General features: G+C 36.4%; 1 protein-coding gene across 2 annotated transcripts in view; it reads left to right on the top strand.

Moving 5' to 3' along the window:
- Positions 1 to 1745: 1745 nt before the first annotated feature.
- pdgfra (platelet-derived growth factor receptor, alpha polypeptide) overlaps positions 1746 to 27327 on the top strand; it is a 42789-nt gene continuing 17207 nt past the window's right edge. Inside the window, exons 1-22 of one of the 2 annotated variants that reach the window (XM_056480869.1) lie at positions 1746 to 1958; positions 4701 to 4779; positions 6291 to 6548; positions 6627 to 6878; positions 9288 to 9439; positions 11449 to 11611; positions 11948 to 12134; positions 13058 to 13173; positions 13283 to 13573; positions 14090 to 14356; positions 14591 to 14721; positions 15265 to 15433; positions 15520 to 15709; positions 16380 to 16495; positions 17131 to 17257; positions 17447 to 17643; positions 19761 to 19855; positions 21794 to 21926; positions 22303 to 22407; positions 23007 to 23117; positions 23306 to 23459; positions 26086 to 26246. In XM_056480869.1, the coding sequence (XP_056336844.1) occupies positions 4722 to 4779; positions 6291 to 6548; positions 6627 to 6878; positions 9288 to 9439; positions 11449 to 11611; positions 11948 to 12134; positions 13058 to 13173; positions 13283 to 13573; positions 14090 to 14356; positions 14591 to 14721; positions 15265 to 15433; positions 15520 to 15709; positions 16380 to 16495; positions 17131 to 17257; positions 17447 to 17643; positions 19761 to 19855; positions 21794 to 21926; positions 22303 to 22407; positions 23007 to 23117; positions 23306 to 23459; positions 26086 to 26246 (3433 nt within the window). In that variant the 5' untranslated portion in view covers positions 1746 to 1958; positions 4701 to 4721. Of the gene's footprint in view, positions 1959 to 4667; positions 4780 to 6290; positions 6549 to 6626; positions 6879 to 9287; positions 9440 to 11448; positions 11612 to 11947; positions 12135 to 13057; positions 13174 to 13282; positions 13574 to 14089; positions 14357 to 14590; positions 14722 to 15264; positions 15434 to 15519; positions 15710 to 16379; positions 16496 to 17130; positions 17258 to 17446; positions 17644 to 19760; positions 19856 to 21793; positions 21927 to 22302; positions 22408 to 23006; positions 23118 to 23305; positions 23460 to 26085; positions 26247 to 27327 lie in introns of both variants that reach the window. The other variant, XM_056480870.1, reaches the window with a different exon arrangement.

Raw genomic sequence — 27327 nt, 5'->3', positions numbered from 1 at the left:
CTATACTTTTTCATTTCGTTTCTTCCTCACAGTTAATCTGTACTTTCCATTCACAATACTTTGCCAAGTTTTGCAAAAGACCAAACTTAGATTGTGTTCCACTTACGACAGTTTGAGCTGGAAATTTAATTTTAATTAATAAAACATTACTAAAATAAGCCTATAGTTAATTATAGGCCATTCATTTTTATTAAATTAATACGTTTAATTAGAGTAATTAGTTGCATTTTAAGACGTGAATTGAAAAGTTCCTGTCTGGATGCTTTAGCTTGCACAGCAACTTTTCTGTCCACTTTTGGAGACTGTGTTGATCAAATGTATTCGGTCTTTATCAAACGTGTGCATTTTAACACTCTTTAATTGAAAAGCCTGTTATGCAGAAACCGTGAAAACATTACCACACAGCAACGGTTGAATTATACCTGTGGAATTGTGCTTATTGGCAGAAAGTTTTTGCTCTCTTCAGTGCATTTAACGGAATCCAAACTAAGCACCGATCGCCGCTATTTCTAAATGCTTCAGTTTTAGTCTCAGAGATTAGAGTCTTTTGTTTCTAGAACAAGGGACTCTGTTCTCTTGCGCGACCGGGCGGCACGAACATGTGGAAATAATTGTGCTGAGCAATTGGAGATGTGTGTTTCTCTGCGAGGGTGAGGTGCAAGGCTGGAGGGCTCCTCCGAACCGGCTGCAGGAAGAGCGGAGAGGGCTAGAGGGGGCCAAGCCTGCCCCGGGGCTTCACTGGCCACATACCGGCTCACTCATCTGCACAGAGCTGCAAATCACCGTGTGCTGCGCCGCGTAAGGTACTAATTCATAATGAGCCATTATCTGCAGCCTGGCACGTCTCAAGCTCGAAGGGAGAAGTCAGGAAAAGATGTCGTTGATGTCAGTTGTAGGAGTTTTACTGCTTTCAGATATCGACAACAAATTATATAGCATATGTCTTTGATGTTATTTATTCAAAACTAAGCTGTAATAAATTAAAGAGGGAGAGCGAGAGGGAGAACGAGAACCACTAAATGTGTTTCTTATGTTAGAGCGCCCCCTGTGTAAATACGCGTGCGCATGTGATGGACCCCCAATTTTTTTCTGCTGAATGAGCTATTTCAGAAACACGCTGTACTCGACACTAAATTTATAACAAATTTTAACCACACTTACCATTATTATCTGAGAATCACATAATTTAATCACATTTGGTTAGTGTGCCAACTTGCACTTGCACTCCAAAGTGCAGAAACCACACAATACAACTGTAATTTTGAATCAACATCAACAAAACAATGCGCAAAACTGCAGCAGCAGCAAGAAGAACTGAAAAGCACAATCATCTAAAAGCTGAACGTGAAGAATGGAGCATGATGACAAGGTTAATCGAGTTACCGAATGTAATTGTGCATTCCCAATTCTTTGATTTCTTTCCTACCTAAGCCTGTATCAAAACACTTTTAATGGGTCACTTGACTTCATTGTCCCCGCAAAAAGATCCCTTTATTCCAAAAGGGCCCCTCTTAGACTTTACAAAAACATATGGTCCTTTTCTTCTCCGCTCAACCTCTTTTCATGCACCTCCTTCAGAACTGCAGAGCACGGAGAAATCTGACTCCTCTTCGGAGCCGCAGTGTGAAAACACGGACTCTTATTTTGAAAGGACGCCTGGGGCAGAGGGAGAGAGAGAGAGGAGGGGCAGTTTCCTGAGAGTTATTTACTTTGAGCCAGATGATTAGTTCTCTGGGAAGGATGGACTGTAGCATTGAATCAATTACAGGTTGCTGTTGCAGAGGCGCATTTGTGTGAGTGGCCGTGGAGCAGGACGGAGGAGCGCAGCACAAGGGAAAGGATTACTACTGCTTTACAACTGAGGACCCTTGGGCTGATTAGAGTATTTTACAAGAGCTTTGCCATTCATTTTGGCTGTTCTTTTTTATCAAAGGGAACAACCAAAAGGGATTAAAAAGGTATTGTATGTTTAAATTAGTTTAATTAGTTTCTTTTGTATTTTCGTTCATGCAAAGTTTCCCTCGAAAACGGTTGAACCTCTGAACATAATTGCACTTACTCAGGATTAGACTAATTAAAGGTGTTCTTTATTTCTAACAGTTTTAAGAGTTAGGGTTTTTATTAATTCGTTTCTTTTATCTCTGCGAGGACCTGTAAAGATAAATTAAACATACATGCAAATAAATACATTTAAAAAATTCGATTTGTTAACTTGTTAAAAAGTTTTGACTTATAAATAATCATTTTTAAGTATTTTTCCCATCAACGCTCACAATGGACACGTCATTTTTTTTACCTCAGAAAAAAAGATTTTTGTTTTTATTCTGGACACTTTTGCATCAAGCAGGATTATTCTTTCCCCCAAGGAAAAGCGTTATCACCCGTAAAGTCAAAGCCTGGTTGTGCTGGATCTCTGTTGGAGCCGCAGGCGCGCAGCTGGGGGTGTCTCAGCCCGTGGAGAGGCGCTCCGCTGGCATCTAATGGCAAACACATTTCTGACTGGAATTGGAGACTTCTTTGTGCCTTAAAATTTGAATGGGATGACCATTTCTCTACTGGAATACCACTCAATGGATTAGTCTTCTGAAAGGATATTTATTTATTGCAATTAGAAGAAGAAGGAGAGTTTGGCAAACTTCTTTGCCGCGTTCTGCGCTGAAGCTCGAGTCGATGATGATGAAGCTGCATGAATGGGGAACTTCTCTAACATCTGGATTAACTTAATGCAATTTAGGTTGTATTTACCAAGGACTGATGAGACTGTGTAGCTTGTGCGACTGTAATAAGACTGGAAAAGGTTAAATTAATATTTTTTTCGTTCCTTTTCTACTTTTTATTCTGGACTGAACGTCTCCTCATTTTACACCGCTTTCTTTTATTCTCATGGAAATCGCTTTTACGCGTGAAATAACCAGGTGCTGGACGGCACCCCTCGCTCAGCTGTTGCCCGAAAGTGTCAAGCACAGCGGATAGGTTGTGTTTGGCAGCCAGTTGCGCATCTGTGTGTGTGTGGGCGCCTTGCGATGGGGGGTGCGCGCGGAGATATGTGCGGGCGCTCCCGACACCGCTGGCTGGACAGATGAGCGGTACCAAACGCGCACCAGTCTGCCATTCCACAACGGATTCCCACGGCAATCCGATGGACTCCGCACAGAAAGGGGTCGACTAATTACAGTTTTACTCGACACCCCCGGATTCACCAAGGATAATTCGCTTGAGAAGGATGACACGAGCAAACGGCAGCTTCGCTGGGCTGTAAAACTATTTCCCCCCTTTGCTTTGAGTTTTTTCCCCCTTCACTTTGAAGAAGAACAACTGCTACCATTTTTTTTTCAATTTCAATCTAAATGGACCTAAATAATTTTCTCAGTTTTTGATTTGTTTTCAAAAAACTACATTTTTATAATTATTACATTTCGTCGCAATATAATTGAGTTTTTGCAGAGCTAAACACTTCAGACTGATTGGCATTGACTGTCTGCTGGAGCGCTGATGGAACCCAGGGGTCCGAGCATCAGACAGAGATAAAACACGCGCGCGCGGAATGTCTGATTAGAAACAAGCGCTTAAACCAGTGACTGGACTTTTAAAATCACGAGAAAAATAAATCCAAAATTCTGCTATAGCACTTTAATCGTTATTGATCCATGTTAGTATTGCTGACGAGAAAAAAAACGTAGAATGTATGTTTTTAATTCAGACGTTGTTCAACAGGCTAATTTAGATGGAGAAAAAATAACCCATAAACCGTTACCTCATATTGGGCGCTCGAAGTCGCATTAAGAGGTACAAATAGGTACAATCTTAATCCTGATATTAAATGTGAAATGTTATACAAAGTTTGAAAGACGCAGCTTTTCGTATATAGGGTAAAAACACTTTTTAAAAAAAGAAAGAAAAAAGGAAGAATTTGGAAGAGCAGAAACTGTTGCTTGTACTTGCTTGGGGAAAACGTGTACTGTGTCTCCACCTGGTGGTCAAATAAAGCTGATCTCGCTATCCAAGTGCTTAGTCGAAAAAAAAAGTCTGGCGTCCGTTTACAGACTGAACAGCGTCCAGACTCTTTAAGCAGCCTTTATGTCTTGGCACTGAACCTTTCAAAAACTTTCTGCAACCGATGATTCAATGCTCTCTTCAGGCTACCTGAGCTATTTCTGCACAGAAGTTCATCATTTACACTGGAGTAACCACAAGAGTTCAATATAGTACGTCATTTGTTGTTGTGTCTGTATAGTGTAGCGCACTTTGGTCAACTCCAACTTTTTTGCATTAAATTAGTCAAATTGTGAGCGACACGGTGGCTCAGTGGTTAGCACTGTCGCCTCACAGCAAGAAGGTCGATGGGTCGAGTCCCGACTGCATCAGTTGCCATTTCTGTATGGAGTTTGCATGTTCTTCCCGTGTTCGCGTAGGTTTTCTCTGGGTGCTCCCCCACAGTCCAAAGACATGCGCTATAGTTGAATTGAATATAATAAACTAGCCGTAGTGTGTATGGGTGTTTCCCGGTAATGGGTTGCAGCTGGAATGGAATCCACATATGCTGGATAAGTTGGCGGTTCATTCCACTGTGTTTTGTACAACCCAGAGCTGATACAAAAATACTTAAATTGTATATTATTTAGTTTCTTTGTCATTTTTTTAAAGCTGAATTCATATTTTCTATACAGATTTTAAATGGTGACCTCTTTTTCTTCCTTCAGCTGAGCACAATCTAAGTGACCATGGGATTCCTGAAGACACATCTCGTTGTTGGGATTGTCTTTCTAGGGGTGTTTTCAGGTATGTGGAAGGGAAAAATCTATACAAAAAAAGTTTGTTTTACTTTATTTAATTTGTGTGTGTTTGGTGGTCAATGTTAATTCTAAACTAACCAGTTAGTTATAAAGCTTGTGTAATTAGCGTGTGTTTGGACATTAAAGGGATAGTTCACTCTAAAAATTGTTGGTAAAAGAGACCAGACTAATTGGTTAGTTAAAACGTTTAAGAAATGTTCATGGGTTTCATTATTAAGGTCAGAGGCAGATTTAGTTATTTAGGGGCCCTATACGCATTTGCAGCCATGGGCCCCCAAACAATCCTAATATGCACCCTTTGCATTTTTATTAATGAATTAATTTTTATTTTGCCTGTATCTTAATGCAATCGTTACATTTAATATGATTTGTTTACTTAAAGCCAACTAAAAATAAAAAATAAATACTATTTTGTTTCTGATACTAATTCTTTTGCTGATTTGACCGCTGGACTGCTCCATGCTTGAACGTGTGGAGGGATGTCACATTTGCATTGATGTAATATTTATGTTAAAATTGTATTTGTTAGACCTATACAATAGAAAATATGATTTATATATATGATTTATACACAGTAAAGAATAATATGATCAATTAGTCATGACAGCATATGTTTTAGGTCATTGTAATTTATTAATCTAAGTTAATCATGTTCTAACTTAATTTCATAAGTTATGCAAGCTGTTTTAAGTCAGTTTAACATGATATAAGTTCAGTGGACTCATAAGGTTAATTTGATTCAGCTTAAAAATTGAAGGCAACTAGGAGTTCTTTATACAGTGTAGAAGCTTGTAGATATTTATTTGGGCCCTCCAGATTTCTTGGGACCCTATGTGGCCACTTATCTCACTTATTGCGGTTAAATCCGCCCCTGATTAAGGTGAGTTTAAAATCAAAATATGTTAGTTAGTCAGTTATTTAGTTGCTTAGTTAGTTAGTTGCTTGTTTGGTGATAAATGTTAAAAGTTACAGACTAACCAGTCAGTTGTTATGGTTATTAATATGAGTTCCAAATCAAATTATGTTAATGAGTTAGTTCCAGTTAACTGTATGTGCTTTTTGCTTGTTTGGTGTTGAATGTGAGCTACAAACTAATCAGCAAGTTACTAAATGTATGCAATGTTGTTTATTTGATTTACAAATCAATATTTTTAATGAGCTATTTTGCTGGTTAGTTTAGGTTTTGTATTGGTTTTTTTTTAAATCTATCACTAGTGGAACTTTCTGTAACACTTTAGGTCAAAACTTTAGTTTAGGTCACAATTGATGCCATTAACTGCTTATTACCTGCCTATAGTGAGGTAATAACTGTTCATTAGTTATAAAGGATGATCTTATTCTGCTTCCCCAATCCTACCCAAAGTCTAAACCCAACTTGTAAGGAAGCAGAATGTTTATTTTATATTTATTTTTTCAAATAATACCGGAATAGTTATTAATTTCACCACTTTTTTATAACGCAGTAATGAAATGAATACATGAAATATCTCCTTGCAGATGTCTCGAAGCCATGGCTAGTTACGGATAAAAAGCAAGAGGAATTGCTGACACCACATTCCGACTTCAACGTCACTTGCTTTGGAAAGAGGAGAGTAACTTGGGTCGAACCGTTACCGTTCAACATCAAAGTTCATTCTGGATTTAACTACAGTACTTTAATGATCACTGATGCGGAGGCCTCTAACACACGTTTCTACACCTGCCAGCAGGAGGATGATTCTGAAATTGAAACTGATATCTACATTTTTGTTCAAGGTACATTAGTGCTCATATAAAAAAAATGAATTGGTGCGTTATGCAATTGTAAAATGATGCTCATCTCTTGTTTAACAGATCCCGATGTTCCATTTGTGTCTGAACACGATGCTGAGACAGATGAAATAGGCACACATATCCCCTGCCATGTAACAAACCCACATTCTCAAGTGATGCTCAGAGATTTGCAGAGCGGGGATGAGGTTTCTGTGCTTTATGACCCCAAACATGGCTTTTTTGGTACAATATCACCAGGACGATACGTCTGCGAGACAACTGTGAATGGCAAAACAGTGCAGAGCATCGTTTATAATGTGACAAATGACATGAGTAAGTAATGCTCGACAATTCATTAAACTTCAAATTTCAACATAATAATGAATCCTTTTTGACAAAAACAAATGAGACATGAGCTCATAAGATTACATGAGCATCAAGGGAGATGACATATTCTTGATGACCAATAGTGATGACATGATTTTAAGTGCACTGCAGGTGTGGGACGCTGACACACACTTACTTCATTTTGGATCAGTATAAAATGCACAGAGAAATTCTTTATAGCTTGTCAAAGGTCACAGTTTAAGCTTTGTTTAGGAATAACTTTGAATAAGAGTGATTGGGTGTTTCTACATTGGTCTTGGTCTTGGAAGCGTATTTGTATACTGTAAAAAAGGGGTTGCTTTACATTTTTGACTTTGTACTTTAAAATAATTTAAATTTAAAGACCCTTAACTGGATTTATAATAGCTAGTATGACAAAAAAGTTTAGTTGAATTATTATGAACCTTAAAATTAAGGTGTGAATTAAGTTGAATGTTAAAATAAATTATAATAACTTAAAAAAAATAGTTTTGAATAATATTACAAATTATGTCAAGTTTACTCTAAAAATAATGTTTGTATGTTTCTTTATTGATATTTTGCCTTGAAAATACAATATCTACTATACCTGTTTTGACTGTCTTCGCTTTCTGAATCTTACATTTAGCTATAATTTTAATGAAATAATAAATTTTTCTTAATTTTTTTGTGTGTTTTCTCTAGTAAGCTAAAAACATTGGTGTGAAACATCTAATTTCTGTATTATTTATTATTTCAGTAAAAAAAAAAAAGGCCTTTCGAGTCTGTTCCTACAATTTGGTCAACTCTGTTACATTGGTTATAAAAAAAAGTGTAGCAACCATTAAAGCAGAGATGCCTAAACTAGGGCATGTGGGCCAAAGTTAGCCCATTGCAATCTTTGATTTGGCCCGCCGTCCGATCTGAGAAGAGAGGGAGAATTTTGGGGAGGGTTGGGGTTAAGGGTTTTAATAGACATTATCATTTCCAATTTAACATAACCTTTCATTTGTTAGTTTTATTTTTAAGCTACAAAAAAAATAATAAATAACTTGAATTAAATGTTTCAAGTAAATGTTGTAAATAAAGGCAGGTGCAGCTTGACTAGTGTATTCCACATTAAACTCCAGAATGTTATTGAATTGAAAATTGAATTCTTATGTTTTTATTATAATAGGTTCATTATAAAACGTAAAAAATATATAATAGTTATATATATAATATATAATAATATAATATATAATAGTTAATTTGCTTAAAGTAATGTTTTCTATTTATTTTTAAATAAACAAGGAAATTATTCAGGAAAACTTTGTAATACAGCATGATATATTTACCTTCAGCCCACAGCCCTCAATTAAGTTTGTTTTTTTGGCCCTTCATAAGAAAAGGTTTGGGCACACCTGCTTTAAAATGCTTATTACTTCAAAATCATGTGACTTGCTTCAAGTGATGCCACTTGATCTGGGGGAAGCTCTCGAAGGCATTGAAACATTTATTCTCATCTCAATAATTTGTACAAAATAGCTGTAGTGTAGTTAACACAAAAAAAGTTAATTCTACTCATTTGAAAAGAGTTTTGAACTCATTGTTGAAGGTAATGAGCTAATTAAATACCTCATTACTTCAGCTTAAATGGAGTAAGTTCACAGTACTCAGATTAGTTTTTTAACTAAAATGGTTTGTAGCAATCAGTTTCTTTAAATGATTTAAGTTGCCTTAACTTATTGTGTTTTACAGTACTCAGTTGGTTTGAGTTCTCTTCATTTATTGGGTTTTACTGTGCTTCGTTTACTCAAATGGATTAAGTTCACAGTACTCATTAGGATTAGTTTTTGAACTTAAATGGATGATTGCAATCAGTTTTCTCAAATGGTTTGAGTTACCTTAATTTTTTTGGTTTTACAGTGTAGGAAACACCAACATTAGATATATAGATTAATTATTTGTCAATTCTGTTACTGTAATAGTTCAGTCAATTACTAATACATTTTCTTAAAAGCTATAGCAATATGATGAAAATACATGCAATTCAGGTTTAGACATGTGGTTAGTCATGCGGTATCTGGTTTGAGGTTAGCATCTTGAACTAAAGCAGAAAATGTTGGAAAATGTCAAATCTGTTAGTGATTTTAATGGTTTAACAACAAGTAACATATTCAAATGTATCCTATCACATTTAAGCATTTTCTGCATTGATAACGGATTCACTTTAATATTAATGATACATTTCTGTTCTTTATGTCATTCTAGTTTAAAGGAAAATGAATGAAAAGGCCTGAAATCTACCCACGAATCTAGAATTAATCACTCTGTATGTTTTCATGACTTATTGATCATGTCATTTATAGCAGTGCAGCATTGCTCATGTTTTGGACAATTATGCTTGCATTAAAGCTACTGAAGTTCCTGAGGTTGTAGACCAGAACTTCAGCATCCAGCTGAGCGCCAGTATTGAGGATTTGAAAGAAGGAGATTCAGTCAACCTCACCTGTGAGACTCCTCTTGGAATGGCTTTCCACCAACAGTGGCTGCATCCCCAGAAACAGGCAAGACTTCCATCTGATTTATTTCTCCCTTTTTGTTTTCTGTTTTGTGGTTATCTATCAGAAGAAAAACAGGCTTATCTGAAAGTCCAGAACTGAAGACGTATGGTGTGATGGAGAGGTGATATTTCCTCAGTCCGTCTTTAACAGTAGGAAGGAAATGCAAAAATGTGAAGCTACAGAAGTGAAGTTAGAAACCTCAAAGGAAAGGAGTGACACTAATTTACCATGTGCTTTGACCTGTGACCTGCCCGTCCTGTGAGTGTTGAAGACAGATGTGCGTTTCTCACCTCTGTGCTCTTGTGAATCCACATGTGCGACGGTCAGGAACATACAAATAGTTGAATCAACATGATTAAGGAAATTAGCTTCCTAAATGAAAGATTCTGGTAGTAAGTTGTAGTTAGGGATAGTGTTAATATGTTTTTAGTTTATATTTTTGTGTATGTTTGATTATTGTGAATTCCGAATACAGAAGTGTGATTGTTAGTTGTTGATGTTGAATGTAGTTGAAATGAAAATGAAAAGAGCTTAGTCAGTCTGTCAGGTAGATAATTAGTTACCGAGTTAGTTGGTTTTATTTGACAATATCCTGATGGTTAATGTAAGTTTCAATCAACCAATGTTAGTTTTATTTGATTTGTTGGTTGTGTGTACAGTGATGTTAGCTCCAAATCACAAGATGTTAGTCTGTTTTAGTTAATGTAACTCTTGTATGTGTCAAGACAAATATAAATTATTTAGTTAGTTAGATCTATGGTTCTAATTTAGATCTACAGATCTAGTTAGTTAGATCTATTTGGTGAAAATTACGTAAAAAAATAACCAGATAGTTTTAGGGTTATCATTTGTTATTTATTTTTGGATCTAATTTTTGGTGAGCATGAGTTCAAAATAAATAGGATTGTTTAGGGGTGTATTTTTTGTACTTGATGAATAATGAGAGTCTCCAATAAATGGATATTATTTAGCTAGTTAGTTAGTTAGTTAGTTAGTTAGTTAGTTAGTTAGTTAGTTAGTTAGTTAGTTAGTTAGTTAGTTGGTTACTTAGTTCCAGTTTGAAACATTTTGTTGTTATTTGTTGGTAATTGTAAATTCCAGACAAGTTAGCTAGTTGTTTTTTGTATTTGATGAATGTGAGAACCAAATGTAAAGATGTTGGTCGGTTGGTTGGTTGGTTGGTTACTTAGTTCCAGTTCTAAACATTTTGTTGTTATTTGTTGGTAATTGTAACTTCTAGACAAGTTAGCTAGATGTTTTTTTTTTTTTTGTATTTGATGAATGTGAGAACCAAATGTAAAGATGTTGCTTGATTGGTTGGTTGGTTACTTAGCTTAAGTTCTAAACATTTTGTTGTTATTTGTTGGTAATTGTAACTTTTAACCAAGTTAGCTTGATGATTTTTTTTTTGTATTTGATGAATGTAAATACCACATTAAAAGATGGTTATTTATTTATTTATTAATATATTTATTTATTTATTTATTTATTTATTTAGTTAGTTAGTTAGTTAGTTGGTTAGTTAGTTAGTTAGTTAGTAAGTAAGTTAGTTAGTTAGTTAGTTAGTTAGTTAGTTAGTTAGTTAGTTAGTTAGTTAGTTAGTTAGTTAGTTAGATAGTTACTTAGTTCCAGTTCGAAACATTTTGTTGTTATTTGTTGGTAATTGTAACTTTTAACCAAGTTAGCTTGATGATTTTTTTTGTATTTGATAAATGTAAATAACACATTAAAAGATGGTTAGTTAGTTAGTTAGTTAGTTAGTTAGTGGTGTACTACTGGTGTAGAGCTGATTTATCTCCAGAAGACTGTACTGATACACGGCACAGGCTAGCCCTGGAATAAAACCTGCTTCTTTGCAAAGGAAAGGGTGACTATTATAGATACAATAGAATATATATAGTCTATATAATATAAAAAAGAAAAATCCAGTCAGCGTGTCTATTCATAATAAACACAATGTTTTGTAATATTGATTATATATTTTTTTCTGTCCTTGCTCTCACCATACTCAGGCCAAAGAGGGTGTCCCAATAAAGTTAACTCTCCAAGATAAGATTCAATACATCCTCAACATCCCAAAAGCTTCTGTGGAAGACACCGGACGCTATGAGTGTTCCGTGACCAACCAGCTCACTAGACAAACCAGGTCCAAAAGCCTGGGTATCACAGTTCACGGTATGATTTTTTCTTTCTCACTCACACTCCACACACCTCTGCTTTCACCATTAAAACCAGTAAACGGAGATGGACTGAACATGTGCAATAGACAATCAATCAATGTCTCCTTTCTTTCTTTCTTTCTTTCTTTCTTTCTTTCTTTCCTTCTTTCCTTCTTTCTTTCTTTCTTTCTTTCTTTCTTTCTTTCCTTCTTTCTTTCTTTCTTTCTTTTCTTTCTTTCTGTCTTTCTTTCCTTCTTTCTTTCTTTCTTTCCTTATTTCTTTCTTTCTTTCTTTCTTTTTTTCTTTCTTTCTTTTCTTTCTTTCTTCCTTTCTTTCTTTCTTTCTTTTTTAGAGAGCTCATTTGTGGAAGTTATATCTAATGGTATTGGGCCAGTGGAAGTTGTGTCTCTTCTGGAGGAAAAGGAGTTCACTATTTACATTGATGCTGACCCTGAGCCAAAGGTCAGGTGGTTTAAAGATGGACAGCCATTGGAGGACAGCTACATCTTCTCTAAGACCACTCATCTAGAAAGCCTCAGGTAAAATTGTTTAAATAAAATTACTCTAATTACTGTTTCTACTATGTTTAAACAATTTTTTAAAATGACTACTATTACTATTAACCTAATTAGTACTGTAAAAATTGTTTTAGAAAATGATGGCACACTTTATATTGTGTCGTAAACTTGATAATTTATTTGATCATGTATTACAATGCAGAATGCATTGATAAATAATAAATTGTATGAAATACAACCTGAAATCTCAAATAGAATTTTAAGACATTTTAAAACTAGATTTGACCGAGTGATTTTTACCAGATGTCGTTTTGGACATCATGCATTTTTTTGCTCAAAGATGAAGACCTTACTCAATGTTTGTACAGTAAAACACATTCTACTGGACTGGTCTGTTTTTAATGATTCCAGAAGAATTTTTAATAAAATGAACTCTCTTCGTTTTTATCAAAGTGACACCTGGAAAAAGTTTAGAATCATGTATTAGTGCTAAAATTTTTATTTAATTTATGTATTCATTTGTTTGTTGATTTTTTAATTGTATATTTATTATTGAAATGTTCTTGCCTTGAAAACAGCCTTGGTTGCTGACAAGGCATTAAATAAAAAACATCACATTACATTATTACAACTCAATTATGGTGTGGATGCATTTAATTTAATTAAAAAATATATATTATATAAATAGATTCTCTATTTCTTCTATTTTAGTAGATGTCATTTTGGTTTATTTTATATTCATGCATTTTGAAAAACTCTAAAAATATTAGCACATGGATAAATTAATTATGAATCAAAATGATCTAATGCCATGAAACTATTGTTTGTGCTTAAGTGTTTATAGTTTATGATATCTATTTGTTTTAACCAAATGAATCCTTTTGAAAGGATCACTAGTTTATTAATACCACTTCAACAATTGCAATGCCTTCTTTCCTACAAAGGTATGAGAATATTCTGATTCTCCGTCACCCTGTAGAAGAAGACAGTGGCGTTTATGAGATTGTTGCTTCCACCGGCTCCAGGACTTCACGATTTTCATTCAAACTCCTCATTGAAGGTTCAGTATTCGTTTTGTACAAACTATGTATGAAGTGCCCACAATGTTCCTTAAACCCACACCTACAGCATTTGCCCTTATAATAAGTGACTATATTGCTTTTATACAGCCATGTTCCCGGAGCTGCCACAGTCAGTTCAGGCTCCAGTGATTTGGCCCCAGAGGGAGAGTATGGAGGTGTCTCTGCACTCAACTTTCAGACTCACATGTCGAGGTCAAGCAGAGCTCTCCTGGAATGGCCCTGTTTATATTGATGAGCAGACCAACAGTGTAAAGAAAGGACTCTATATTAGCACTGTGACTATCAGCAATGCTACAGCCGCCCATACAGGAGAGTATGTCTGCTCCTCTGAATCCTTCAACAGCACTGAAGAGTCCACCATCTACATTTATGTGCCAGGTATGAACTGGTTTGTCACCCCAACCTCCTTTAATCCAGTCATTTTTTCTGTCTCAAGGGTCTTTCAGCCATAGACTGTCTAATGTTATAAAAAAAACTTTTGTGTAGATTTTGTGAGACCTATTTTTATTTGGCCATATGCTACTCAGAATATGCATGAAGTAAATTTATCTGTTTTAATGTTTCCACCATCTAATTATGTCTTGTTTAATTAAGCGTTTCGAAAGGCTAAACTGTGTTTTAACATGATTTTGTGACATATCATACAATTGAATGACTTAAAAATAGCTTTGCTGAATAATTATGGCTTAACTATATTACAAACAAATCACATAACTCAAAAAATATGTTATCATTTTTACTAAGCCACTACACTACAGATGCAAAAAATGAACAAATATCAAAAAAATCTGGATCTAATTCAGTCAAAATAGTTCCAGTCTCAGTGGCGTTAAATGTTTTTTACCTCAATTGTACATGGTGAGCTGACAAATTTATTTCTTCTCCTGCACACAGATGCGCAAACCCCATTTGTGCCGTCCATGATTCCGTTTGAAAACCATGTGCTGACGAGTTATGATGAAATGGAGATTCCCTGCCGTGTGACGGATCCCAGTGCCGCCGTCTCTCTCATCCACATGGAGACCAATCAAGTTATGCCCAGTGTCTACGACAGCAAGAGAGGATTCATCGGACTCTTCGGTGCTGGGACGTATGTCTGCAGAGCCCTCATTTATGGACAGAATCATGATAGCGTTGAGTACATTGTTCATGGATGGGCAGGTGAGAAAGGGTTGGATTTTGGGATTTAAAGGTGATACATTTTGGATTTTGTCTTATGTTTCTTTAGCTATTCTTCAAAGAAATACTTTCAATTAAATGTTCAAATTCATCATGTTGATGTAAAGATATATAATAAGTTTAATGTTTAAGTTTGTGTTTCAGGAGATACTGAATTTTGTTTCTTACAATGCATAATAATGCAACTTATCTCAACTGCGTTTTGTTGTTAATCAGGAGGGTCTGATTTGCGAGTGGAGCTGCGGGCGATGAAGAGGACTCTGCTGGTGGGTGAGACCATCACTGTTGACTGTGTAGCCAAAGGCAGTGAGATGCTGGAGGACCACTGGAAATATCCTGGCAAAGTGGTAAGACAGATTTCTTATTAACCAAAATCATGTAATAAGATAAGATTTTTAAGCACTTTTTTTTAGATTTAATTAATTTTGTTACACTCCTCTCTGGAATACTTGATTCTGATTGGTCGGTCATGACAATCCATGGTATGTTATTCCAAGATAAAAACCACTAAATAACACAGGCTCATCTGGGTACTTTGAATCATCTAGACTATCAGTGAATACTATACATTCAATATACAGAACATGCTTGTCTGTCACATTGTGATTGAAACGAAAATGGCTGAATGGAGCATACACTAACCTACTTATTAGTCTATGCTACATTCAGCCATTTCCATTTCTGTCAGCTTTGCATTTAATAATGTTTTTCTTTGTCAGATTTTTACATTTTGTGGCATGTAGCCATGTATTGACTTGCATAAAGTACATCCAGATGGTTGTTGTCGCAGAATACATTTATTCTGCAGGATTTATTCTTGATTTATTCTGTGAAAACAACAGCCTGAATGTTCTTTATCCCTTACACATTGTCTTGTCGTTCACTATCAGGCTAATCGTGGAACAAAGACCGTAAAGGAGAATAAGCTAAATCTGGAGATCTGTTATACTCTGACAGTGACTAATGCCTCACCGAAAGACAGCGGCATCTATGCCTGTTCCATCACTGACATCATGAGCAACGAAAGCCAAACCAAAGAGCTGACTATTACAGTCTATGGTACAGAGGTTTCATACAGTATATACTCACATAAAATCACACTTATTTCATTCATTGGCATTCCTAATCTGGTCATTTGGTTTCAGATCATGAATTTGTCCACATAAATCCATTGATCGGTCCAGTGGAGACCGCCAGGCTGGACGAGGTGCCAGAGTTTAAGGTGGACATAGAGTCTTTCCCTGCACCCAAAGTCACATGGTTAAAGGACGGCTCTGTTCTGGGAGACGATACTGCAGAGATCAGCACCAACCTCCTGAAAATCGGCGAGACCAGGTAAACACGACTTCCTCCTCACCAACATGCTTAAATACTGTGTACATGTGAACTGATCTGTAATAGCAGACAAAACAATAGTGTCCATGCAATAAAAACATGACTGGCTGAAATATAGAAGTTATTCACACTTACGTGGTACAACATTACTGTAGCATTCAATGTAGTCAGCACATCATTGTCTTTTAGTTTCAGTTTTTCTGGAAATCCAGCACTGAATTGTGCTTTGTTTGTTAAGGACAATCGGCTGAACAAAGGACAATGTTCTTACTGATGCGGACTGGAACTTAAATTGAATGTAAAATAAAATGAATCCACTCTTTCCTAATATTTGTGATCAGACAGACGGCATAATTCAGCATTGTTTGTTTTCCGAAGACCTGCATTTGCCTCTCTCATACTGAATCAGTAGACAGACCTAAACTGGCAGCAAAGCATAATAAAGAAGTTAATTCCAGAACCTGTTGATTTGGCAGGTTTTGACCTTAATATTAAGCTTTTTTATAGAATAACAAGAATGTTTTGAGCTCTAAAACTTAACACAATGCTTTTCGTAGAACAATGACCTCTTATTTCTTAAAAGGTACAGGAAATTTAGTTTTCTCTAATTTTTCTATGCACAAATTGACAAAAATGTATTTAAAAAAATGTTATAATTGTATTTCCTTAGTTACCAGGGTGTGTTGAACCTGATCAGAGCTAAAGCAGAGGACAGTGGAAACTACACCATCAGGGCAGAAATAGGCAGCATAAGCACCAGCTACAGTTTCTACCTTCAGGTTAAAGGTAGGAGCTTTTTTTGTTTACCTACAGTACATTTGCACATGTTTGCTTTTGGCTGTGCTTGCTGTTTGTTTATCTCAATGCACCTCTACATCTTTTTTGGCTATATTTTACATACATTTGTTTAGGTTTTGATAGTTGTCAACTGGAGAATCTTTGTCAACCAATCTGTATCTACATGTACATACAGTATAAGTGCTGGTTCTCTTGGGTCTGTTCTGCTAATCAAAGGTGGAGTACTAAAAATAATTAGATGTTAAATTTGCTAAATGTTACTGGTTTCGACATTTAATTAATCTCACACTTAACTCATTGCCCACACTTAATTGTATCTAGCAGTGTAAAATATACATCATTTTGAGGGTTTTTTTCAGCTTTTGCAAATTATTGAAATCATTTTCGCATTAAACAAGTGTTTCAATGACAGCTCAGGCCTATATTATATTTTAATGCACAAAAATTCTCACCAATGTTGCATTTATTATGTAAAATGTGTTACTTTATAACCATTTAAATGAATAGATTTTTAAAATATTTTAAAATGCAATTCATTTACTGTATGTGATGGCTTACATGAAAAAAATGGCAGGGAAAATGTTGGCATGGAAAGTAAAAACAAAAACCTTTCCCTTCTTCAGTTCCCCCTGTGATTGTGGACCTGATGGACATCCATCATGGTTCTGCTGCGGGTCAGGAAGTGGTATGCACTGCTGGCGGCTCCCCATTCCCTGAAGTGGACTGGTATATCTGCAAAAACCTTAAACAGTAAGCTATTCCTTCTTCTTTCACTCTGTTACCCCACAGGTATTATCTCTTTATTTCTGTCTGTCTTCATTCTATACTCTTTCCTTCAATTTAAGCAGCACAACATTGGTGACTGAGCCACATCCCTAGAGTATAAAGTCAAGTCACCATAATGAATCATGCTGACCTCATTTTTCTTTCTTCCACCAGCTGTGCCAATGATTCCTCCCAGTGGATGCCACTTCCGATCAACTCGACAGACATCACAGTGGAACTGCAAATGAATGCGGACAACCACATTGAGAGCCACATTTTTTTCCACCATCTTGAGAGCACAGTCGCTGTGCGCTGTCTGGCCAGGAATGACATGGGTGTTGTTTCACGGGAGGTTAAACTCATGTCAAGTGGTAAGAAGACTGTTGTGGGCTGCTTTTTTATTTTAAAGGGCAACAAAGATGACATTTAGAAACCTGTTCATCCGAAGTGCTCTTCAATCTCCTAGTGTTCACTCTTTGTTGTGGGTTCATAAGGTAAAGAAAGTTTCAAGCTGATTTGAAACTAATTTGAATCGCAGGTGTACAGTTTATTTAGCGATGAATTGCTGGGAGTAGATTTGCTCAGAGGCTATGTTCTGTTTGTTTAGGTTCCAGTCAGTGTTAGAAAACTTGTGTTTGTATGGTTATTTGTTCATTGTTTTGTTTCTGATTAGGGCTGTGCCATATGACAGACATCTCATTTCACAATATAAGTCATCTCATATCCTGATAACAATATACCGTACACTAATTGGCCACTTTATTAGGTACACCTTACTAATACCAGGCAAGGTACACTGTGGTCATAAAGAAATGGACATGGTCAGCAACAATACTCGGGTAGGCTGTGGCGTTCACACGATGCTCAATTGGTATTAATGGGCCAAAGTGTGCCAAGAAAATATCCTCCACTCCATTACACCACCAGTAGCCTGAACCATTGATACAAGGCAGGATGGATCCATGCTTTCATGGTTGTTGACCCTACCAACCATGTCGCAGCAGAAATCGAGACTCATCAGACCAGGCAACGTTTTTCCAATTGTCTTTTGAGCAATTTTGGTTAGCCTGTGCAAATTGTAGCTTCAGTTTCCTGTTCTTAGCTGACTGGAGTGGCACACGGTGTGGTCTTCTGCTCACCGTATTCTGTAGCCAATCCGCCTCAAGATTCAACGTGTTGTGCATTCAGAGATGCTTTTTGGCATACCTCAGTTGTGACGAGTGGTTGTTTGACTGACTGTTGTCTTTCTATTAGCTTGAACCAGTCTGACCATTCTCCTCTGTCCTCTGGCATCAACAAGGCATTTGCGCCCACAGATCTGCCACTCATTGAAAATTTTCTCTTTTTCGTAACATTCTCTGTAAACCCTAGAGATCCCAGAAAATCCCAGTAGATCAGCAGTTTCTGAAATACTCACACCAGCCCGTCTGGCACCAACAACCATGCCACATTCAAAGTCACTTAAATCACCTTTCTTCCCCATTCTGATGCTCGGTTTAAATTGATCCTCTTGACCATGTCTACATGCCTAAATGCAATGAGTTGTTGCCATGTGATTGACTGATTAGAAATTTGCGTTGACGAGCAGTTGGACAGGTGTACCTAATAAAGTGGCCGGTGAGTATATATCACAATATATTACCTTTTCTCTAAATTCAATCAATTAATCGTTTATTTACATTGACCACATGGAATAGACTAATTAATTTATCTTACGTTTGAAAGTATATATTTATTTTACATTTTAAAGTATATAAAATATTGAAAATCTATTCGATCATATGTGATCATGTTTCTCGATTTATTCAGTATTTCAGGGCAAATGTTTGATTAAGTATATAAGTATATTTAATATATATACAATGCAAACATTGTACTTTAAAGATTGCAATATTCTCATCATGTTGTCATTCTTGTTTCTGTCTACATCCCCGTAATGGCAAGTAATATTGCACTCATATAAATTATGAAAAAGTATTACTATAAACAATGTATTTTGCAACACCATGAAATAAACAATAGAGCATAATATGAAGCAATAGGCTTTTTATTTTGTCCTTACGATATACATTGTCATATTGCACAGCGCTACTTCAGATGCAGCTAATACTACTTCAGTAGCCTGTACATCTGTTAGCCTCATTTTGTAATCCATGCCTGTCTTGTCCGGCTCCCCATGTTGTTTTCCCGTGATAGATTCCTCAGGTGGACCGTCCACAGACTTTCGAAACAAATCCATATGTGTTTACACTAGTTTCTGTTGGCAGGGGTTTTGCTTCACTAGGATACAGCTTAAATGAATTGCTCACACTGGGCATGTTGATTAATACAGCAGCATACTGTACAAGACTGATGCAGATCGAAATATTTATACTTTTATGATGACATTATTAGGCATCTTTAGGAAAAGCTAGTTTGTTTTGGCGGTTGTCAGTTTTGTATCATATGCTTCCACCTTCCTCTTCCTCATTGCTGCTGGTGTGTTCAGGTCCGCATTCGGAGCTCACGGTGGCTGCTGCGGTTCTGGTGCTGCTGGTCATTGTCATCATCTCACTCATTGTGCTGGTCATTATCTGGAAACAGGTACTCACTCATTCATCCACTCACTTACTCATTCACATTCACTCTCTCGTTCACTCACTTCCTCACACGCTCACTCAGTCTTCCAATTACATACACTTCTTTTACATTTACTCATCTACTCAATGACTCACCCAGTCACTCTTTTGTTCACTCAGTCACACTGACTCATTTTCTCATTCAGATGGCTGTTCACTCACTCACTCACTCACTCAGATAGCTATTTAATCATAAACTCATTCTCCTCCACTCAGTCGGCTAATAACTCAAGTACATGTTTAGTCAATCATTCACTCATACTCAGTCACCTTTAACTCATGTACCTGTTTAATCATCACTCACTCATAAATATATTCAAACATTTAATGACATTCAACCATTTAACTCACTCACACTTGGAACTTACTAACTTAGATTCCCATTCAATCATTAACTTCTCATTATCACTCGCCTACTAACTTACTCTCAATTAGTCACCTGCTTACTCACCCATTCAACCAATCCACTCCCTCACACTTAGTCATCTACTATCTCATGTATCTGTTCACTCACTCACTCATTCACTCACTCACTCACTCGCTCGCTCACTCACTCGCTCATTCGCTCACTCATTCAATCTAATTCACTCATTCATTCTCTCAGTCACTCACTCGTTCAGTCATTTAATCAATCTCTCACACAATCACTCACTTATTCACTCTTACTCATTCAGTCACTCACTCAATCACTCACTCACTCATTCACTCAATCACTCACTCACACTCCAATTCACTCACTCACTGATTCACTCAAATTCACTCACTCATATATTCATTTACTCACTCACTCTAATTCACTCACTCATATATTCACTCTCACTCACTCATTCTAATTCACTCACTCATATATTCACTCTCACTCACTCACTCACTCACTCACTCACTCACTGACTCACTCACTCACTCACTCTCACTCACTCATTCACTCTCACTCAATCACTCACTCACTTAACCTCTTGCTCACTCAATCACTCACTCGCTCATTCACTTACTTAATCACTCATTCACTCTCACTCACTCAATCACTTGCTCGCTCGCTCATTCACTCAATCACTCACTCCCTCACTCACTCATTCATTTTCAGTCACTCAATCACTCGCTCACTCATTCAATCATTCACTCCCTCCCTCCCTCCCTCACTCTCAATCACTCACTCACTCAAATTAACTCACTCCATTTGCTCGCTCACTCATTCACTCTCACTCACTCAATCACTCGCTCACTCACTCATTCACTCTCACTCACTCAATCACTCACTCATTCAGCCTCAATCACCCACCCACTCACTCATTCACTTTCACTCACTCAATCACTCGCTCGCTCATTCAATCATTCACTCTCACTCACTCAATCTCTCACTTACTAACTCGCTTACTCACTCACTCACTCACACAAATTCACTCTCGTTCACTCTCACTTACTCACTCACTCAATCACTCACTCATTCACTCTCAATCACTCATTTTCTCTCACTCACTCAATCACTAGCTCACTCACTCAATCACTCGCTCACTTACCCATAATTCTTTCCAAATGGAACCATGTTAGTCACCTACTAACTCATGCACCTGTTTAATTACTCACTCACTCACTCACCCACTCACCTATTCAGTTATTCACCCACTCATGCACACATTCACAAATCCACAATTCACTCATTCTTGTGGTCAGTTAAGCACATTTGAGCAAAGCATAAACATCATACATCAATACAGTCATGTTACCTTGAGCCGTGGCTTAAATGAGATTTAAAATTGAATATCTCTCACCTTATTTGTGTGTGAATGATACCTCTCCCTTCTAAGCCCGTTTGTGGAACAACCTGGTCGTCCTCCAGCATCTGTAAGCATCTCATTCACAGACTGCATAAGAATCATTCTCTCTTTCTACATCTCTTTTACAGAAACCACGTTATGAGATCAGATGGCGTGTGATTGAATCAGTCAGTCCGGACGGGCACGAGTACATCTATGTCGATCCCATGCAGCTTCCATATGATTCCCGCTGGGAGTTCCCTCGGGATGGACTCGTTCTAGGTGAGTCACAATTGTAATGAATCAGCCCACCATGATCCTATCCTGTGGGTTTTGTGTGGAACCAGCTTCAAATGACGCTTTGTTGTGGTCATGTACTCATTTAGATTGTGGTTTTGTTTTAACTCTGTCCTAATCGGGCATTATTACTATTGCATGTGCAGATCTATTTAGGCTATTTAGGTTTTATTTTTGCATACTCGCAAAGGTTTTAACTCAAACTTCAATAAATGATCTTGCACTAGCGGAAAATCACTGTGGTAATACAACGCTTTGTGTCTGCATGCTCTCTTACACCAGATAATGTTTCTGTGGCATCCTCTGCTTATGCAAACTAGTTGAAAGTATTTGCGTGTGTTTGTATGTGTGTGTTTTGCAGGTCGCGTCCTGGGTTCAGGAGCTTTTGGTAAAGTGGTGGAGGGTACTGCATATGGACTAAGCCGTTCTCAACCTGTGATGAAAGTTGCTGTGAAAATGCTTAAGCGTAAGTTAACTGAAAGATAAACCTAATTTTTGTTAAAGGTGCCATAAAGTCAAAATCTGGATATACCAAGGCATAGCTGAATAACAAAAGTTCAGTATCACCATCCCAAACAATTACAACCATTTAATTTGTATAATATTTTTCTCTCTTAATTTTAAGGGGAAATTAATTATAGTTATCTATATATTTATATAAATTTATTTTATTTATTATCTAAGCTTGTATTAAACATACAAAGTGTGTGTAAAAAAATTTACAACAAAGCCATTAAAATCAAACTAAACCATTACAATTTTTAAAATTAATATTTATGACCATACCAGATATGGTCAAAACCAAGATTTTTATTCTGGGAGTAATTCCTTTGGTTATAAATGAGCAAATTTCTCAAGGTAAGAGCACCTAATGCTGGGTTCACACCAAACAGAGCATGTAAATACTTAATTTTGTGGTTAGAACCCAGCATAAGCCACAAACCTACTGTATATCAGAGAACACTTTAACATATTGAATCAGTGCATTCTCTTGCACATTTAATGTTTTTATTTACGCATTAGATAGTAGTTTATATGATTGTTTTCATTTTGTTTTGTTTTCAGCGACAGCCCGTTCCAGTGAGAAACAGGCTTTGATGTCAGAGCTGAAAATCATGACCCATCTGGGCCCTCACCTAAACATTGTTAACCTTCTGGGAGCGTGTACCAAATCAGGTGAAAAAAATACACAAACACAACCAGGCCATCTCTAGGGTGTTGTCTTTTTGGTCTGAGGGTTTTTTTATTGTGTGGTGAAGTTAAGTGCAATGTAGAGCTTAAACCCCTGCTTTTAGACATTTTACGAGTCTCTGATAAGATTAGAGCAGTTTTATTAACACCGCTTTCTGTTTTTCCTCTCTCAGGACCAATCTACATTATAACAGAGTATTGTTTCTATGGAGATCTGGTGAATTACCTTCATAAGAACAGAGATGGGTTTCTCAGCCGGCACACAGAAAAGGGAAAGAAAGATCTAGACATCTTTGGCATCAACCCAGCCGATGAGAGCAGCAGGAGGTCAGCCAGCACACACACCCACACGAAAGATATGATCCACTGCATAGAAAAAATGTAGTTTTAGGTTCAAACATTATGTTAGGAGTTATTTACCTTGCTTGCTAATCTGATTGAGAGATGAGTGTCGTGATTAACATATAATTGGTTGCTGAAGTTATCTTAAACTACTGATATTTTTTATACAGTATCTATAGTTAACTTTTGTTCATTTGCAGCATACACTCACAAAGACTTTTGACATTTCACATTTGCCATATATAAATAAATAATTTAAAAACATGGCACCCCTACGTTAAATAAATATCCAGTCTACTAGCAATCAACTGCTACTTGGGAGGAGAAATTAAAAACTTAATTGCTTTGGGTATAAATGATCTTTGTGAAGTTTTCAAACTAATTTCGAGAGGAGCACGTGATATGATTGACTGCAGCTGGCCACTCATCTACATTCACTAGTTAGCCAATCAGATTAACCCCAACTCACTATAAGTGGCCTAGCTAGAACTACTCTCTTATCTTCGTTTTTCGAAGAAACCCCCCATCCACCCCATCTCCTCCTCCTTTCTACCTCTTAACACGGGGAGCTCTCGAGAACCACCTGATCTCGTACTCCCCGCATATGCTCTATGGACCAGGCGGGAGCCCTGGGCTCACCTATCTCCGAGCTCAGGGTTCTCTCCCGGGACAGCATGCCAAACCTGCTAACAGTTGTCAAACAATATCTAAGTGTGAACTCTTGAATTTTCCTATATCTTACACACCTGGGAACATAATATCGACGACCTGATGGTAACAATTGGATGGTGTTTGATAAAGGATGTCTCTCATCATTGACAATCATGATAGCCTTATTTAGCACTCTTTCTTTGTATATACTATCAATGCTCTTTAGTTTTATTCCCAACAACTTACTGGCTGTTGTTACCACCTTCCCTATTGACCTCTTCAAGACCTCAGAAGCATTTCCATACCAACAGATTACACAAAATGTTGCAATACTTTCGATAAAGGCACTATAAAACATGATCAACAATGTTTGTCAACATTAAAAGACATGAGTTTCTTTAAAAAGGACATTCTCTGTTGAAGGTTGTTGCTTATACAGTCAGTTCAGATGAGACGTTAAACCGAGGCCCTGACTCTCTGTGGTTGTTAAAAATTCGTAAAGAGTAGGGGTATAACCCCGGTGTCCTGGCCAAATTCCCTCCTTCGGCCCTTAACCATCGAATTGGCCCCATCCACCAAATTGGCTGTCTCACTGTCTCTCCACTCCACCTATAGCTGGTGTGTGGTGAGCGCACTGGCGCTGTTATCCTGTGGCTGCCGTCGCATCATCCAAGTGGATGTTACACACTAATAGTTGTGTAGACACCCCCCACATGATTGTGAAGAGCTTTGGGTGTATGGCCATACACAATAAATGCGCTATATAAATACACATTACATTTTACATTGTAACCCTGGGGAGCTCCAACTGAAGTACACATTTTATCTGAAATAAAACCTCCCATTTTAACCTGTTGGATTCTAGATGTAAGAAAATCATACCTCTAAAGCAATCATTTTGTCGTCTAATAAAAAAAAAAAATAGGCAGCAAACAAAATCCATTATTGTAAGTGTAACTTTTTCAGTACCACAAATCTTTCCATTTTTTTCCATATATTCATATGCTTTAGGCCAAACCAATCAGCTGATATAACCTCTTAAGGCCCAAGGTGTTTTGCATTTTTTATTTCTCTTTGCTATTTGGGCTTATTGGAACCTGATTAGAATAAAAACCTAAGTATTATCTTTTGATACGATGTACTTTTAGAGAAAAATGATGTCCATATATGTGGACTTGTGGACCAAATTTACATAAAACACTTTTTCCTGAATTTTTTTACTTGCTTTGACTAGAGTAAAAAACAAATTTTCGCCCATTTTGGGCAGTTAAAAATAGTGTTTGGGACATTTCATATGTTGCAAAACAGTTGCAGGATGACACTGTATGTCTGTAACAAAATATAAAACATTTAAAGTATTTTAAATAGCCACTGAAGCGCTAAAATGTGCTGTCTGCACTCATGTGAAACTCATGTGGACAATCAAGTTCTAGGAGGTTAATCACATTAAGCAATTATCTGAAAAGCAGACAAAGATCTGCAATCTGCAAACACATAAAGCAATTGAGATGACACAATTAAATTAAATATCATGATAAAATATATAAAATATTTAGTCTATATGTACAGAAACAATATATTACAAGTTCTATACAAATATTGATGTCTTTTGGGAACAAATGTTTTATTGCACCACTCTAATTGTTTAATGGGAGTGGATGGACCTAATGAAAGCAATTTTAATACTTGTACTGTAGGTAACAATAACTTATAACTGTGACACTTCTTTCAGAGAATACTCTGGATTTTACATGGTGTACATTTCAAACTAAAGCACAAAAATTGTTGATCTAGATCTGGACATTCACTTACTGATGAGAATATGCGGATGTCCTATTGCTAAACGGCCCAGTCATTCATCAGCCTGACCAATAGTACAGATAGTGTGAGTGTTTTCTTTGGCTAGAGTCTAGCATTCTCCCCTGACTTATTATTTCTGTGCTTGTGTGTGTGTGTGCAGCTATGTCATCCTGTCTTTCGAGGGGAAAGGTGATTATATGGACATGAAGCAGGCAGACACCATGCAGTACGTCCCCATGCTGGAAATGAATGAAGCCTCAAAATACTCTCCCATCCAGAGATCAGACTACGACCATCCTCCCTCTCACAGACAATTCAGTGGTGAGAAAGCAACAGCCCTCTTATAATGATAGATCATGCTAAAATCTCTATTTTGACATAATCTGCTCAATATCACGTTGTTCCAAAATGACATGACTTTCCTTTTTTTTTATAAAACACAGAAGCAGATATTTTAAAGAATGTACTGGTTGCTCTTTTTCATTTATTTACAATAAATGAGACCAAAACTTTAAAAATAGACACAAACACTGTAAACGTAATAAAGAGTAACTTTAGCAGTCAAATCAAATCAAAATCCTGTCAAATATACATCAATTACTGTATTACAATTAACACAATATATTTAGGTAGTAGCACACTACACAATAACAATATTAGACTATGTAAAGCATGACAATTTAAATAAGAAAATATACTCAGAATAAAAATGAGAGATGGGAGGTAATGAAGTAAAAATACATCATTACAGTAATTATTTATTAATTAAATAAATTTTTTTAGATTTTTTAATATTTTACTCAATACATTATTATACAAATATCTGTGGTTGCTACTTATATTGTTAAATCAGGTGCTTTGCTTTAGTTTTTACTTGTTTAAATTTGCATTATTAATATTATGAGAACATTCAGATTTGTTAAGTTTTTTTTTCTTTTCTCCTTAAAAACAAACTTACAGCAACGTTTAAATTGGTCTGACCAAAGTGCTTCGATGTTTTATTGTTATCACTTTCTTATCATCAACATATCAGTTATCAGCAAGTCAATTCAATGCTTTCTGTAATAATAGTTATTATTATAATAATGGCATAATAAAAGTTATTATTATAATAATGGCATAATAATAGTTATTATTATAATAATAATAATTATTATTTTCTATGTTCTTTAGCAATGTTAGTGTAAATTAATTTTGCTATTTATTAACTGTACATTTCAGTACATGTGTTTGCTAAGGCTACATATTTAGTAAATGGTCATTAAGTTACAGTAACTAACTACAGTAGATATATTTCTAAGGTTAGCATGTTCACATTTTCACTGGAAAATAAATGTACTTAATTCTATATGCTGAGTGTTCATATGATGTCCAGTTACCAGCATGAGACTAAAATAGGAAG

This window comes from Danio aesculapii, chromosome 20 (assembly GCF_903798145.1).
Source record: "Danio aesculapii chromosome 20, fDanAes4.1, whole genome shotgun sequence".
NCBI classification, from domain to species: Eukaryota; Metazoa; Chordata; class Actinopteri; order Cypriniformes; family Danionidae; genus Danio; species Danio aesculapii.
Note: the sequence above shows the minus strand (reverse complement) of the source record. Positions and strands in the feature narration are given on the sequence as shown.